The 16,925-nt window shown below is 47.7% G+C and overlaps 1 protein-coding gene across 1 annotated transcript; it reads right to left on the reverse strand.

Annotated features, from left to right (window-relative positions):
* Window positions 1–8,725: 8,725 nt before the first annotated feature.
* On the reverse strand, window positions 8,726–15,895 carry LOC308676762 (proteasome subunit beta type-5-like). Its single transcript, XM_081342783.1, has 3 exons — window positions 15,698–15,895; window positions 14,298–14,604; window positions 8,726–9,221 (listed from the first exon to the last, which is right to left on the reverse strand). The coding sequence occupies exons 1-3, from the start codon at window positions 15,887–15,889 to the stop codon at window positions 8,923–8,925; spliced, it is 798 nt and encodes a 265-aa protein (XP_081198909.1). The 5' UTR covers window positions 15,890–15,895; the 3' UTR covers window positions 8,726–8,922.
* Window positions 15,896–16,925: the final 1,030 nt, after the last annotated feature.

Consider the following 16,925-nt stretch of genomic DNA (forward strand, 5'->3'; position numbering starts at 1 on the left):
CTAGAGTCGGAAACGACTAGCACGCAAGTGCGGGGGAACCTTTACCTTTACCTAACAAGTGTGAAAAACAGTAATGTCACTTTTTTCAGCACCGTAGTAACATCAGTCACTAAATGAAGGCTTGTAAATCGAGGACCTTTACTGTGCATCCAGGATCACTTTGTCCCCCCTCTCTCTCTCTAATAGCTTATTCGCATGTCAGCAGGGGGTTCCATCTGTTAGCTTTTGCCTCTGTTCCCACAACACGCTTAACCTGACTCCAGGGTTGGCCGATTTTTCTGGATGGCACAGCACACCACAGCCTCAACTATAACCACAGCGAAAATAAATCTAAACCGGGCTGAGCATCCTTGCAGGAAGATGGGCTCTAAACCTCTGAACGGCTTCCAGAAGCGTGCTCGAGAAGCACAGGGGGAGGGGGTCGTGGGAATCATCCTGGGGCGGGGAAGGCAGAAACTGGAGTTCAGAATCCGCAGATGGCGTTGCAAAAAACAAAAACAAAAAAGCAACTCCCGAGTCAACCCGTTCACACGACACGCGCGCGCGACCCAGGTCCCGAGTTCAAAGACAGGGAATCGAACGCCGCGGCCGCCCAACGTTCCATCCCGCGTATACAGCGCGAGGCTAAACCAACGCGCACGCGCGAGGCAGCTCGCCAGCCAGCCGTGTACAAAGCGAAGCGGCTGTTGGTCTCCGCCCTCTTTCTTTCCGATTGGCCGGCGCGCTGGAGCCAGGCGCATTTGATTGGCTGCGAGCCCTGGCGCCTTGTCCCGGAGACGAGAAGCGGGAGGGGAAAGGCTCCCAGAGGGGAGAAGGGCGCCTGAGGGAGGCCCGCGAGGCTGGACTCTTTTCAAGGCCGCCTCTGCAAATCAGGACTCCGGCTACTCTATGGTATTTTGAGCCGGCCAGAGGGATCAAAGCAGGGCATGAGGTCAAAGTTCAGATGCTTTCCCTACTTGCCCCCTCCCCCTCCTCCAAAGCATCAGAACTAAAATAGACCTGCATCCTGGCCACATTTCCACCAATGGCCCCAAGAAAGCTAATACAAACCTGGGTTGTATAAACAGAGGCATAGAATCAAAAATCAGGGGTCTTCAAACTTGGCCCTTTGATGACTTGTGGACTTCAACTCCCAGAACTCCTCAGCCAGGCTCGCTGGCTGAGGAATTCTGGGAGTTGAAGTCCACAAGTCATCAAAGGGCCAAGTTTGAAGACACACACACACACACACACACACACACACACCCTCTGATCAAAATCATGGGAAGTATCAGTACCGCTTTGTTAAGGCCGCACCTGGAATCCTGCATCCGGTTTTGGCCACCACATTGTACAAAAAAAAAAATGTTGAGACTTTGGGAAAAATGCAGAGAAGAGCTACTAAGATGATTAAAGGCCTGGAGACTAAAACATAGGAAGAATGGTTGCAGGATTTGGGTTTGGCCAATCTAGACAAAAAATGGACTTGGGGGGGGGACACATGATAGCCATCTCGTAATATTTTTATTTTATTTTATTTATTTATTTTAATTCCATTTATATCCCGCTCTTCTCCGAAGACTCAGGGCGGCTTACAAGCTTAGCAGTAGCCTTCATTCTATGTATATGCCTGCTTATTAGGGCTTTCACACACACCCCCAAGCGGCAGTTTTACAAAGTCAGCTTATTGCCCCCAACAATCTGGGTCCTCATTTTACCTACCTCGGAAGGATGGAAGGCTGAGTCAACCTTGAGCCTGGTGGGATGCGAACCTGCACTAATTGCAGGCAGCTGGTGTTACTTAAGGAGGGGCTTCTGCAAAGAAGAGGGGGTCAACTTATTCTCCAAAGCACCAGAAGGCAAAACAAGAATTTAACAACTGCAGTGATTCACTTAAGTGTGGCAAGAAAGAAACTATCTCACTTAGCCACAGAAATTTTGAGGTCAATTATGGTCACAAATCGAGGAGTACCTGCACTTAGTTCTGCTACACTCATGGGACCCACAGGATTCTCAACTCACTGCATCGTCTGCCACCATAAAGTAATTTTTTTCCTCCCAAGCTATGCAGAAACATCAAGGCTGTTGGAATTGGGTATGTCTAGTTTAGTGAAAAGGACTAGGGGTGACATGTTAGCAGTGTTCCAGTATCTCAGGGGCTGCCCCAAAGAAGAGGGAGTCAAGCTATCCTCCAAACCACCTGAAGGCAGGACAAGAAGCAAGGATGGAAACTAATCAAGGAGAGAAGCAACCTGGGATTAAGGAGAAACTTCCTAACAGTGAAGACAATTAACCAGTGGAACAGCTTGCCACCAGAAGCTGTGGGTGCTCCATCACTGGAGGGTTTTTTGAAAAAAGACTGGACAGCCACCTGTCTGAAATGGTGTAGGATCTCCTGCTTGAGCAGGGGGTTGGGCTAGAAGACCTCCAAGGTCCCTTCCAGCTCCATTCTGACCAAATCCTGCCTTGACTGGATGCTGCAAAATGGTTGATTCTGGCCAAGAGTGTTTGCACGCCCTAGGGCCTTGCTTTGCAACACCAGAATGGACCAAAAATGCTCCTAGTGAGTAAATAAACTCAGGATTTTCAGGTTTTTTTTTCTCCTTGCAATTTCCTTCCATGGGTCTCCTCCATCTCTGAAACTTCCCGGAGGGATACCTGTACATCAAGTAAAGCTTTCAAGCCTTAAAATGTAATTTGCACCTGCAAGCTGAATTCGCTTATTCCTTTTTGATTTCTGCCTCCAGACCTCAAATCAGACCAGTTTCCCTTTCTTGCAAAGACAAATCCAGCTGCATGATATAATACGGACCCTCCCATCAATTCCCCCCCCCCTGCATCACTCAGGCGCCGCTTCCTACAGCTAAGAGACTGTAATTTCCCCGCAGGTTACCTCCACTTAAAACGCCTTCATTTATTCTTTTAATGGCGGTGGAAACGAAGCCCGGAACAGCTCCGTTAACCAGCTTCTGTACTTCGAGTTGCTAGAATAGCAGCCGGAGAAAGAAACCCTGGTTTAAAACTTGTTAGTTTGGGGGCTGATGGTTTTGGGGAGGAACATTTACCATTGTAACGCTGAAGAAGCCCCAGTAATTCCCGCCGTCCCCTCCTGCCATACCAAGCAAGCTGAAATGAAAACCAAAAGGTAGATTTCATGACATAATTACCCCGAAATTCCTTATTGCTTTTCTGCAAGGCTTTTTTCGTAGAAAATCTTGCGCCCTGGGCCTTATTGTTACCGCTATAATTGCTTTTTTGTTTTTTTTCTAGCTTTTTGGGGAAACGGTGCCTCCATCCCAAGGCCTGGCAGCCTGACGATCCTAACCTTAGGAGATAAATTGCTGGGTCTTCCATTCAAAAGGATGCTTGCACACCCACAAGTCTTTGCACACACTCGAAGGTGTGTGTGGGGGGGAGTTTCGGTACATCCTTGTCTGTTGTTTTTTTTAAAAAAAAACACCAAGGATTCAATTAAAGCGCTTATCTATCCTATCGAATATCTTATTATCCCGAGTTTCTACAAGGCCGTCGGTTTATCGCTTCCAAGCCTCCCCCACCCACCCCCTTTTGTTTTCTTTCTCGGTACACGTCAACCTGTCTAGCCATTTTGCAAAATTAAAAAAAAAATACATGTACACCTTTCTCGCACACTCTTTTCCTGCACTCATTTTGCTCCTTTAAGCTTCCTGGTTGTTTTTCCTTGGCAAGGCCAAAAAAAAAAAGGAAGGGCAGACTGGGGGATTCTCTGCCCCCACCCCCGCCATCGTCTCTCTCCCCTTGTACACACACACACACACACACACACACACACACACGTTTCCCCTTGATCCTGTCTCCTCACATGCATGCATGCACACGGCACCCCTGGGCAAAGGATACAAGAAGGTCATACAGCTCTTTGTATTCGCCTGCGTGTCCATGTTTGTGTGTGCAAAAAAAAAAGGGAGGGGGAGAGGTGTACCCTGCTGCCAACTGCCACACCCCCGTGCTCTCCCCCTCCTCCTGCCCTGATTGGCCAGTCTCCTGCGCGCACACACAATCGCACACCACAGCTGCACACGTATTCTTGAGCAGGGCCCCAGCAGGGAGCATCTAGCAGAAATGGGCACTGCCATTTTCCCCCCCCCACTTCTCCTTGACACGCAAACATTCAACCTTTAATTCTAGGGGTAGGCCACCTTGGCTCTTTTATGACTCGTGGACTTCAACTCCCAGAATTCCTGAGCCGACATGGGGGAACTATGGCCCCTTCACGACTCGGGGACTTCAACTCCCAGAATTCCTGAGTCAGCTGTGCAGAGGGGAAAAGGAGAGGTTTCCAAGCTGAGCCATGCCGGCTGAGGAATTCTGGGAGTTGAAGTCCACGAGTCATAAAAGAGCCAAGGTTGCCTACCCCTGTGCTCCAAGCCACGGTACAACCGGAAGTCCTCGACGTACGACCACCGAGCCCAATTTTACGTCTGCTGAGTGAGACATTTGTTTTGCGAGCTTTCCCCCATTTTAGGGTTTTTCTTGCCACGGTCCTTAAGTGAATCGCTGCCGTTGCTCAGTTAGGAACACGGTTGTGACTTGAATCCAGCTTCCCCTGTGGACTTTGCGCGACGGAAGGTCGCAAAAGAGGATCACGCGATGCCCTCCTGGGACGCTGCGACCGTCGTAAATACGAGTCAGTTGCCAAGCATCTGAATTTGGAGATGCTGCAATAGCTGTGAGGAAAACCAGTCATACGTCCCTTTTTCCAAGCTGTTGTAACTTTGATCGGCCGCTAAATGAACTGTAAGTGGAGGACTCTGTACAGATAGTCCTTGACTTACAACAGTTCACTTAATGACCGTTGAAACTTACAGCGGCCCTGAAAAAAGAGACACCCCCTTTCCAGCCTCCCCGTGGTCGCGTGATCAAAACTTAGCTGACATTTATGACGGCTGCCGCGTCCCGCGGTCACGTGATTCCCCCTTTTGCGACCTTCTGACAAGCAAAGTCAATGGGGAAGCCAGGTTCACTTAACGACCGGGTTACTAACTTGAACAACTGCAGCGATTCACTTAACAACGGTGGCAAGAAAGATGGTAAAAATGGGGCAAAGCTCACCTATCCCATGTCTCGGTTCACAACCCCGAAATTTGGGGCTCCATTGTGGACGTAAGTTGAGGACTACGTGTTATTTGCAGGGGCCGCTTTGAACCCAGGACAGACACCCCAGCCCTGTCTCCTCTCGTCGGTACTTGTCTAGCAATTAGATTTTAGATTAGATTAGATCACTAATTATCTAGTTATCTAATAACACTGGAAGTTTTGTAAGAAGAGACTGGACAGCCATTTGTCTGAAATGGTGTAGGGTTTCCTGTCTGAGCAGAGGGTTGGACTAGATGACCTCTAAGGTCCCTTCCAACTTTATTATTATTATTATAACCTTTACTGTCATTTTTTTTCCCTGTGGGCACAACGGCACCCATTAAAAATGAAATTTAGTTGCTCGCTCTCAAAAGTGTGCACATACATAACACACATTTAAACATACGATACGCCACATATGTATAGACCTACGCCCTTACATGTAAGTAACATACAAATATTAATCACTGTCCATCTTGAATACATAGCAGAAGGAGGAAGCTTGAGAGTTCACGAGGTTGATACTGTATGGAACAAAATTGACCGAATTTGGACGTTCTGCTTCGGATACCACGGAGCCCCCTCCCAAAAGGTAACAAAGAAAACAGGTCACGGAGAGGGTGTGTAGCGTCCCAGACAATCTTGCGGACCCTGCTCAAGCAACGCTTATGTGCCACGTCCTGGATGGAAGGGAGGGAACTGCCAATGATCTTTTCTGCTGTCCTCACCACTCTCGGCACCCCCTTCCTGTCCGAAGCCGGGAAGGCTTCCAATCCAGACTGTGGTCCTGTATGACAGGATGCTCTCGATCGTCCCTCTGCAAAAAGTGGTCAGGACAGGGGGAAGAAGACGTGCTTTTCTCACGCGACGCGGAGAATGCAGCCGCTGCTGGGCCCGCTTCACCAGTGTCTCGCTGTTGAGCGACCAAGCCAGCCTTTTTTCCATCCCGTCTCTTTGCAACGGTGCAAAAACCTTTCGCTACCGGCTTCTTTTTTTTTTTGCAAACCCTTTTGTTCCTTCCCCTTCGCGAGCACGAACGCCGCCCCGAAGGAAGGAGACACTTCAAAAGCCACCTTTGTTTTAAGAAGAAACAAAACACTTAAAAAAAAAAACCAAACACGCTTGGCCTGCCTCATCCTTTTCATCCCCCAAGCTTGCAAATGACCTTTTCCCTTCGTATTAAAGTCTGGGGCGATGAACATGCAGTCGGTCGTGCCAAGTTAAGAAAGCAGGACGAGAGGAAGGCGAAGGATTATCTGAGTGTGTTGAGATTGTATGGAATCAGCCCTCAAAAACTAAGGGCAAATTGTCCCAGGAGTTAAGAAAAATGCGCTGGAGTTCCTTCATTTGGGAAAACCCATCCGGGCACAACGACCCACCCCCACCCCGGGCTTGTTTGGTCTAAAAATAAAACTTTCAAATGACATTCCCAGCTCCCGCAGCCACATCCCCATGGCCGTTTGCACTGTGCGTTGGCGAGAATTGAACCACAAATAGTGCTTAACTTACAAGAGTTCCTTTACTGACCGTTCAAAGTTACAACGGCACTGCGAAAAGTGGCTTATGAGTTTTTCCCACGACCATTGCAGCATCCCCCTCGGTCATGTGATCAAAGTTTGGATGCTTGGCAACTGGCTCATATTTATGGTGGTTGCAGCGTCCCGGGGTCATGTTACCTGTGTGTAGTGTGCATTGTGGACAGCACTTAATTTCGTTGTGAGATACAGTGACAATAAAGATATTCTATTCTACTCTAATTCTGAATTCTAATTATTGCATTATTCTATTCTATTCTTATCATTATTCTGTTTCTATTCTATTCCATATTTTCTATTCTAATTCTGAATTCTACTCTAATTATTCTATTATTCTATTCCATTATCATTATTCTATTCCTATTGTAATTCTGAATTCTAATTATTCTGTTCTATTTTCTATTCTAATTATTCTATTATTCTTATCATTATTCTATTTCTATTCTATTCTAATTTTTCTATTATTCTGTTCTATTCTATTCTTATCATTATTCTCTTTCTCTTTCTATTGTATTGTATTCTGTATTCTGTATTCTGTATTCTGTATTCTATTCTATTCTATTCTATTCTATTCTATTCTATTCTATTCTATTCTATTCTATTCCATTCCATTCCATTCCATTCCATTCCATTCCATTCCATATTCTATTCTATTCTATTCTATTCTATTCTATTCTATTCTATTCTATTCTATTCTATTCTATTCTATTCTATTCTATTCTATTCTATTCTATTCTATTCTATTCTTCTATTCTATTCCCTTTTGTGATCTTCTGACAAGCAAAGTCAATGGGGAAGCCAGATTCACTTAACAACCGTGTTACTATATTTATATATTATATTTATATTTATTAAATTTTTATACTGCCCTTCTCCCGAAGGACTCAGGGCGGTGTACAGGGCAATAAATATCAAAATACAAAGTACAATAGTTAAAAAACATTAAATATTTATGCCCGATATAATACAATAGTTAAAAGCCATGTTAAAACCCAAACCCCGAACCCATCAGACCAGGCCGGCTTGTTCAAATAAATAGGTTTTTAGATCCCGTCGGAAGGAGCGAAGGTCGGGGGCTCAACCGGAGCTCAACCGGTAAGCGGTTCCACAGGTCTGGCGCGCCCACAGAGAACGCCCTCCCCCTGGGGGCCACCAGTCGACATTCTCTGATCGGAGGCACCCTGAGGAGGCCCTCTCTGTGGGAACGCACTGGACGGAGGGAGGTTGACGCCGGCAGCAGGTGTTGCTGTAGGTAATCCGGGCCCATGCCATGTAGGGCTTTATAGGTCATCACCAGCACCTTGAATCTCACCCGGAGGGCAACCGGAAGCCAATGCAGCTCACGGAGCGGAGGTGTAACATGGGAGTATCGGGAGACCCCCAACACAACTCGCGCGGCCGCATTCTGCACCAGTTGAAGCCTCCGAGTGGTCCTCAAGGGCAGCCCCATGTAGAGAGCATTGCAGTAGTCCAAACGAGAGGTCACGAGCGCATGGGTGACTGTACGCAAGGCATCCCGGTCCAGATAGGGCCGCAACTGGCGCACCAGGCGAACCTGGGCGAAGGCCCCCCTAGTCACAGCTCCTATATGATCTTCTAAGGAGAGCTGTGAATCTAGGAGGACCCCCAAGTTGCGAGCCCTATCTACGGGGGGTAATAACTCACCCCCCATAGTAAGAGATGGAATAATCTGAATTTCCCGAGATGCCGGCACGCACAGCCACTCAGTCTTGTCAGGGTTGAGCCGAAGCCTGTTCCTCCCCATCCAGACCCGGACCGCCTCCAGGCAACGGGACAACACGTCGAGGGCATCACTGGGGTGGTTTGGGATTGAAATGAAAAGCTGGGTACTAACTTAACAATTGCAGTGATTCACTTAACAACTGTGGCAAGGAAGGTCGTAAAACAGGGGAACACTCACTTAAGAAATGTTTCGCTTAGCCACAAACAGTTCAGGCTCAATTGCAGCCGTAGGTCGAGGACTACCTGTATAACACACCTGTGGACGTGCACACACTCCTTGGGACCGCAGTACACAAAGATTGACCTCCCGTTCTTGTGAAGAACACAAATAGCACGGACAAGCAAAGTTGGATTCCAAAGCAGCTGGACATTTTATTACATAAAACACGGGTTAAACCCTCTTCCGACAATATTTGTGGCCTCCCCCTTTCCGTTAACGGTCGAAGTTACAATTTCGTTTCTTTTATGGGTTTTGAAAACACTCTACAGCCAATGGCCTTTTACCGAGACCCCCAGGCTGCTGCCCTCCACCCCTTTTCAGTCCACGGTTTCAGGCCACAGCTTCGGCGGATGTGTCGCGGAACAATTCCCGCAGGCCAGCTACGTCGTCGCTGGAGACGTGGATCCAGCCGTCCGAGCGGACGTGGTAGAGGTTCACCGAGCCCCCCGAGTAAGCGTCGCGGTACGTGGCTTGATAGATGGCCCGCCGGGCCAGATCATAGGCGTCCTCCACCGAGAGGTCGTGAGAGTAGCCACGATCCATCACCCCGTAGGCGTAGACGGAACCGGAGCCCACCGAGAAGACGGTTCCCGAGATGCGGTTCCCTTCGCTATCCACGTAATAGAGACCTGAAAGGCAGGGCAAAGAAAGCAGGGTTAACGGAGTCGCCCGTAAATTTTCCGACAATGATCTTAAACCATGGTTAAGCACCTAAAAATTAAGAAGGGCAGGCTTGGTTTTAACTGGGCCGAAGACGATTTCTGGGGGAGCGCGTTCGAAACCTGCAGTTTCTCCAAATTTTACCGTCCTAATTCAATCAAGTCTTCCACTTACAACTGTTCCTTTTTAGTGAAGTTAGAACAGCACTTGAAAAAAGTGACGACGGTTGTGGCATTTTTCACACTTTTTTTCCACACGTATGACTGTTTTTTCACACATGCGACTGTTGTGGCAAGTTAAGGTAATGATTTAACAGCTAACCAGCTTATGTAATGTTAAGATGTGTGATGCAATGATGGGAATGACTCAGCAGGGTCTGTATCCCTTTAAGAGCCAGCAGGGTCTGTGTCTCTTTAAGAGCCTTTGTATAAAAGGAAGGCTCTGCTGCTATGCTCTCTCTTTCTTCCATTTCCTGCTGTAACTGTGGTGTGTTGGATCCTGCTGTATTAGTACGTATATGTATGTTGTTCCTGGTGTATGATATTGTAGATAGCGTAATATAAACCACCATTTAATACAGACCATTGTTTACTGTGTTTACTCTTATCTCAGCACAATAAGACTGTGCACGTTCCGACATGGCATTCCCGTGGTCACGGGATCAAAATTCAGACACTTGGCCACTGGCTCGTATTTATGACGGTCGCAGTGTCCCAGGGTCACGGGATCCCCCACCCTGACAAGCAAAATCAATGGGGAAGCCGGATTCGCTTAACATCCGTGTTAGCAATTTAAGCAATGGCAGCGATCCGCTTAACAACCGCGGCAAGGAAGGGCCTCCAATGGGGCAAAACCTCACTTTTAACAAACTGTCTCGCTTAGCCATGGAAATTTTAGAATGGATTGTGGTCGTTCCAAGTCGAGGACTACCCGCTCCACAATCCCGGATGATATCGTGCGCTAGGTGTGTGTGTGTGTTTGTGTTTGTGTGTGTGTGTAATGGCAGAACCGGATTGTCGGAGGTTTGCAGAGTTTCGAGTGCGGGCTTATCAGCGGGGCTGGCTTCAGAAAAGGGCTGGACCAATTCGTGGCAGTCGGATAACGGCTATTAGCCTGGAAGGCAGATTCGCGGGCTTCCTGGATACTTGGTTGGCTACTGTGAGGGCGGCTTGCTGGACACGGTGGGCTGGAGCCCCCTCCAAGAGCGGGCTGTTTATTTATTTATTTATTTATTTATTTATTCGGTTTATATACCGCCCTATTCCCAAAGGACTCAGGGCGGTTTACAAGGCAAAATTTAAAAACAATCCAATATAAAATTAAAATAAATTAAAATAAATTAAATTAAGTCTAGCCACAAAAATTAAATCACAATTTAAAAACATTAAACCTCTCAGTCCAGACCAGATAGCTCAAAGAGCCAGGTTTTCAGGTCCCGGCGAAATGAACGAAGGTCGGGGGCAGTCCGGAGTTCCGTTGGCAGTTGATTCCATAGGGCAGGCGCGCCCACAGAGAACGCCCTCCCCCTGGGGATCGCCCGTCAGCAATCCTTGACCGGCGGTACCCTGAGAAGGCCCTCCCTCTGGGAGCGCACAGGACGATGGGTAATTGACGCTGGCAGCAGGTGCTCCCTTAGATAATCCGGGCCCATGCCATTTAGGGCTTTATAGGTCATCACCAGCACCTTGAATCTCACCCGGAGGGCAACTGGAAGCCAATGCAGCTCGCGGAGCAGAGGTGTTACATGGGAGTATCGGGAGACTCCCATTACAACTCACGCGGCTGCATTCTGCACCAGCTGAAGCCTCCGAGTGGTCCTCAGGGGCAGCCCCATGTAGAGAGCATTGCAGTAGTCTAGCCGGGAGGTCACGAGCGCATGGGTGACTGTGCGTAGGGCATCTCGGTCCAGGTAGGGCCGTAACTGGCGCACCAGGCGAACCTGGGCAAAAGCTCCCCTGGCCACGGCTCCTATATGATCTTCCAAACTGAGCCGTGAATCCAGGAGGACGCCCAAGTTGCGGGCCCTATCAACGGGGGGTAACACCTCACCCCCCCCATAGTTAAGGATGGAAAAGATTGGTTAGTCTGAGATGCCGGTATACAGGGAGGGGAAGGAGAAGGAAGAGAACAGGACAAAGGAAAAGAAGAACGAGGACGAGAAGGAGAAAGAAGGAGGAGGAGGAAGGAGGAGGAGGAGGAGGAGGAGGAGGAGGAGGAGGAGGAGGAAGGGAAGAAAGAAGAGGAATTTTTCAAAGTTGTTTCCTAGTCTCTCATTCCAAACCTTTGCTAAGAAACCCTAGTATAGTCAAAAGAGCCGAGATATTGCGGCCTACAGCCATACTGTATGTAATCAGATGAGGAGGCCTTCAAAGAAACCGTTTTGGGACAACACAAGAGAGAGAATTATGGGATTGTTTAAATAAAAATCCACAGAGAGATTTAAAATCAGGTTTGTAGAGATGGGAGGAGAGAGAGAGAGAGAGAGAGAGAGAGAGAGAGAGAGAGAGAGAGAGAGAGAGAGAGAGAGAATTGTATTCACCAATGAAGGGCTTAGAACACTGTTTTTCAATCTCAGCAATTTTAAGACCGGTGGACTTCAACTCCCAGAATTCCCCAGCCAGCCATGCTGGCTGGGGAATTCTGGGAGTTGAAGTCCACCCGTCTTAAGATCGCCGAGGCTAAAAAACAAACAAACGCTAGCTTGGAACCACAATCCTACCAGCACAGAATGAGGGGAGGGAGAAAAAGGCAGTGCATATGATTTATGCCCCACTCCAAAATTTATTTGCTTCACATTCAGGCACTTCAGCAGAATTTATTCTCTCCGTGTTATTTCCGAACGTGGCCTTAAACGCCATCCAGGCACTTTTTCTTTTTGCCATTTCTCAAGAACCAGCCAGCTTGATCCCCAGAGTTAATAGAAACGGATCTATTTACACAGCGCTCCGATAATTTCTCGAGGGCTTTCGGGGACTGCAAAAAAAAAAAAAACCAAACAAGCAAAAATAGCAAACAAACAACCCCCCCCCCCATTCCCCCAGGAGGGAACCGCAAACCTGCCCAGCCTAGCTGAATCAGCATAGGAGAACACAACCACACAACTGCAACACAACAAACGGCAAAGGGGGGGGGGAGGCGTTTGAGTCTTGCCAGGTTCTCTCTCGGCAGCTTTTGCACAAGCCGAAGCACAGGGGAAAAACAGTCGTGTGTGTGTGCAGCCGCACCAAAAATATATATATATATACACACATACATACACACACATACATATATATATATATATATATATATATATGTTAAATGCTTGTTAACTATTTAGATTACCTTGCTAGGCCCCAAACATGGGACAAATCTTTATTTCCTGTTTCGGCCTAACCGAAGGCCATCCACAGGCAGTAGTCACAACAGTGACAGCTCATATTTGTGTAAATTTTAGATTGCTAACAAAGAATTAAAGGGAGACTGATATGCATCTCAAACTTATTTGTTTTCATCAGTCAGCCATACCCTTCTGAGATTCGAACCTGGGCTGATTGCACATTAAGGCAGTTGTTTTAACCTCTAGGCCACAAGCTCTATATCACTTTGTTAGCTGAGAAGCAGGTTCGAATCTAGCAGCCCGAGACCAGCGAAAGTTGTCTAGCAAATGTTGAAAGTCTGGAAAAAATTCAGAGAAGAGCAACTAAGATGATCCAAGGCCTGGAGAGTAAAACATACGAAGAAGGGCTGCGGGACTTGGGTTTGGCTGGTCTAAAGAAAAGAAGAAATAGGGGTGACATGATAGCAGCGTTCCAGCATTTGAGGGGCTGGCACAAGGAAGAAGGGGTCACGTTGTTCTCCAAAGCACCAGAGGGCAGGACGAGAAACAATGGTTGGAAACCGATCAAAAAGAGAAGCAACCTGGAATTAAGGAGAAACTTCCTGACAGTGAGGACAATCAACCAGTGGAACAGCTTGCCACCAGAAGTTGTAGGCGCTCCATCACGAGATTTTTAAGAAGAGGCTAGACATACACCTGTCTGTGACAGTAGAGGTTCTCCTGCCTGAGCAGGGGGCTGGACTAGAAGACCTCCAAGGTCCCTTCCAGCTTCTACTCTACTCTACTTTATTCTATATTCTCTCCTCTTCTCTTCTCTTCTCTATTCTATACTATTCTATTCTATTTTCTTTTCTCTTCTCTTCTAGCCACAAATTCTCAAAAAGAGACACCGGCCATCATTTTTCCAAGTGGCCACTGGAAAAATTTCATCTTTCCCACAGACCTCCTACCTCCTCCGCTCCTGGTAAGCATCGTGCAGGGTACAGATAGTCCTCGGATTACGACCACAATTGAGTCCATTTCTGCTGCTAAAGCGAGGTCATTGTCAAATTTGGCCTCAACTGTGGTCGAGGTCGACCCGTAATTGCAATTTAGATCTAGTGGGATGGATCAGAACCAGAGGAATGCATGCAGTCCTGGACTTCTGACTATAACTGAATTCAAAATTTCCATTGCTAAAAGCAGATGATTTGTTGAGGGAGGTGCATCCCATTTAACAACTTTTCTGCCACTCTTCAAAATAAATCCCTGTGGTCCTTAAATGAATCATGTGGTCATTATGGGGATAGGGCTTCCCCCCCCCCCCATTCACTTTGCTTGTCAGAAGCCAGTTGGGAAGGGATCGCAGAGAGGGATCACGTGATCCCAAGATACCGCAACGATCATAAAATAAGAGGCCAGCTGCCAAGCCCCCAAAGTTTGATCACGTGAGCATGGGGATGATGCGACGGTCGTAAATGTGAGTTGGCCGCCCAGCATCCGAGTATAAACCACGTGAGCACGGGGATGCTGCGACGGTCGTAAATGCAAGTCGGCCGCCAAGCATCCGAGTATAAACCACGTGACCACAGGGATGCTGCGACGGTCATCTAAAAACTAGTCAGCAGTCCTTATTTTCAGTGCCCTTGTTAACTGCGAGTGGTCACTAAACGAAATGGTCGTTAAGTCGAGGACTAGCCTGCCAAGCATTCTGAAAGGCCAGAAACAAAAGAGGTAAATTCCTCACCTGGTCCCCTCTTGTCCCAGCCACAGATCATGGTGCCCATGGAGAGGCCCATCCCTTTGTACTGGTACACCATATTGGCCAAGAGTTTGGAGGCGGCGGCCACCGAGATCCGCTCCTTATTGCGGAGTTCGTAAATGCGACACTGCCGGGCGAGCAGCCGTTCCCAGAAGCTGCAGTCGGCGGCACCCCCGGCCATGGTGCCCAGCAGGTACGGGTTGATCTCGATGATCTTCTTGACCGTCTGCGAAGCAATGTAGACTCCGGCGGTCGAGCGGGAATCCGCCGCCACAATCACGCCGTGCTGGAACTGGAGGGAGCGAGAGAAAGAGAGAAGGGAAGATCCAAAAGCAGGTCCGGGGTAAAGGTAGTCCTCGGCTTCACGACCGCAACGGAGCCCAAAATTACCCACTGCTAAGCAAGGCCGTTAAGCGAGCTTCGTCCCCTTTTGCAACCTCTCCTGCCCCAGCCGTTAAGAGAAGCGCCGCAATTGTTCAGGTAGTAAAAGTCAGTAACTTAGGTCACTTTGGTTGTTAAGTGAATCACTGCAATTTAGTGATTTAGTCACTTCGGTTGTTAAGTGAATCACTGCAATTGTTCAGTTAGTAAGTCAGTAACTTAAGTCACTTCGGTTGTTAAGTGAATCACTGAAATTAAGTGACTTAAGTCACTTCGGTTGTTAAGTGAATCACTGCAATTAAGTTAGTGACTTACGGCTGTTAAGTGAATCACTGCAATTAAGTTATTGATTTAGTCACTTTGGTTGTTAAGTGAATCACTGCAATTGTTAAGTTAGCAAAAGTCAGCAACTAAGTCACTTCGGTTGTTAAGTGAATCACTGCAATAAAGTGACTTAAGTCACTTCGGTTGTTAAGTGAATCACTGCAATTAAGTTAGTGACTTACGGCTGTTAAGTGAATCACTGCAATTAAGTTAGTGATTTAGTCACTTTGGTTGTTAAGTGAATCACTGCAATTGTTAAGTTAGCAAAAGTCAGCAACTAAGTCACTTCGGTTGTTAAGTGAATCCAGCTTCCCCACTGAATTTTTCTAGTCAGAAGGTCGCAAAAGGGGAACACAGGACCCTGGGGAGACTTGGCGACCGTCATAAATGTGAGTCAGTTGCCAAGTATCTGAATTCTGATCGTGTGACCAGGGGATGCTGCAGAAGTTGTAAGTGTGACAAACGGTCATAAGTGCAACCCCCGGCCTATAAAACTACCCCAAGAGGAATGGAAATTCGATTTTAAAAAACACGATTTTCGACCCTCTTGGAAGCTTAGCTTGGTCTCCCCGCTTTGCAAGGGGGTTCTCTTCCTCTGGGCAGCCTCCTCCTCCCCCCCCAGCTCCGTAGAGCCTCCAGCTCCTCTCAAGTCTACCTTGCCTCCCCCGCCGCCGGCTTACCTTGAAGGCCAGCGTGGTGGTCCCGTGTTCCAGCTCGATTTTGGCGTCTCCCGCGGACAGCCCGGCGTAAGGGGCGGCTAGCGCCAGGTCCCCCGATATCTTGGCCCCGCCGCGAAGGCCCGGCGCCCCCAACCCGAAAAAGCCGGGCCCGTTTGCGGGGAATTGCGGCTCCAGCAGACTGGCCAGCGCCATGTTAAGTGAGGGCAGCACACCGTGACTCAGGAAAGCGCTGCGGCCTGCGGGCTATATAGACACCGGGCGCCATGTTGGGTGAGGGCAAGTCACTGCGTCATGTCGCAAAAAAAGGACGCGATCGCGCCGGACGAGCTGCGCTGGATAAGAATGGGGGGCGCCATGTTGGATGAGGGCAATGTTTAGCTTCGGCGCCGGATTAACCGCGTTGGATAACACTGGGGGACGCCTTGTTGGATGAGGGCAAGGATGAGCTTGCCAGGCCGGTTGGTCTGCCCGAAGGGAGTGATGCCTTCGGATGATGAGAAGAAAAGAGAAGAGCGGACAACTTCAAAAACAGATGGAAAGGGGGGGAAAAAAACCATGGAATTTATTGTTGAAATTAAGAATCTTATTAGTTCCCTGCTAAGGAAGGAAACAACCCGAAAGGGGTCGATTTTGACTTTTTGCAGGGTGCAATCTGCGCCAGGTACTAGTAATGCAGAGGTTCTCCTGAGGAACTCACTGCCTCATGATGGCCCATAGTAAAAACAGATTTAAAAATAGCAAATCGAGTTTGGGGTAGTGGTTAAGGCATCAGAGTAGAAATGGGAGACAATGAGTCTTAATCCTGCCTTGGGTACCAAGCCAGTTAGGTGACCTTGGGCCAGTCACTTGCTGAGCCCCACGAAGGAGGTCAAGAAAAAGTACAGACGTGTTCAGATTTCATGGAAAATAGATGGTGATGATGATAGATAGATAGATAATAAATAGAAGATAGATAGATAGATAGATAGATGATAAATAGATGATAGATAATAAATAGAAGAGATAGATAATAGATACAGATGATAGATTGATATATGATAGATAATAGATGAGATATAGATTAGATAGGTAATAAATAGAAAGATAGATAATAGAAGATAGATAATAGATGGTAGATTGATAGATGATAGATAATATTTTATTTATTTTTATTTTTATTTTTATTACATTTATATCCCGCCCTTCTCCGAAGACTCAGGGCGGCTTACAAGCTTAGCAGTAGCCTTCA

This window comes from Vipera berus, assembly GCF_964194415.1.
Source record: "Vipera berus genome assembly, chromosome: W".
In the NCBI taxonomy this organism is placed as follows: domain Eukaryota; kingdom Metazoa; phylum Chordata; class Lepidosauria; order Squamata; family Viperidae; genus Vipera; species Vipera berus.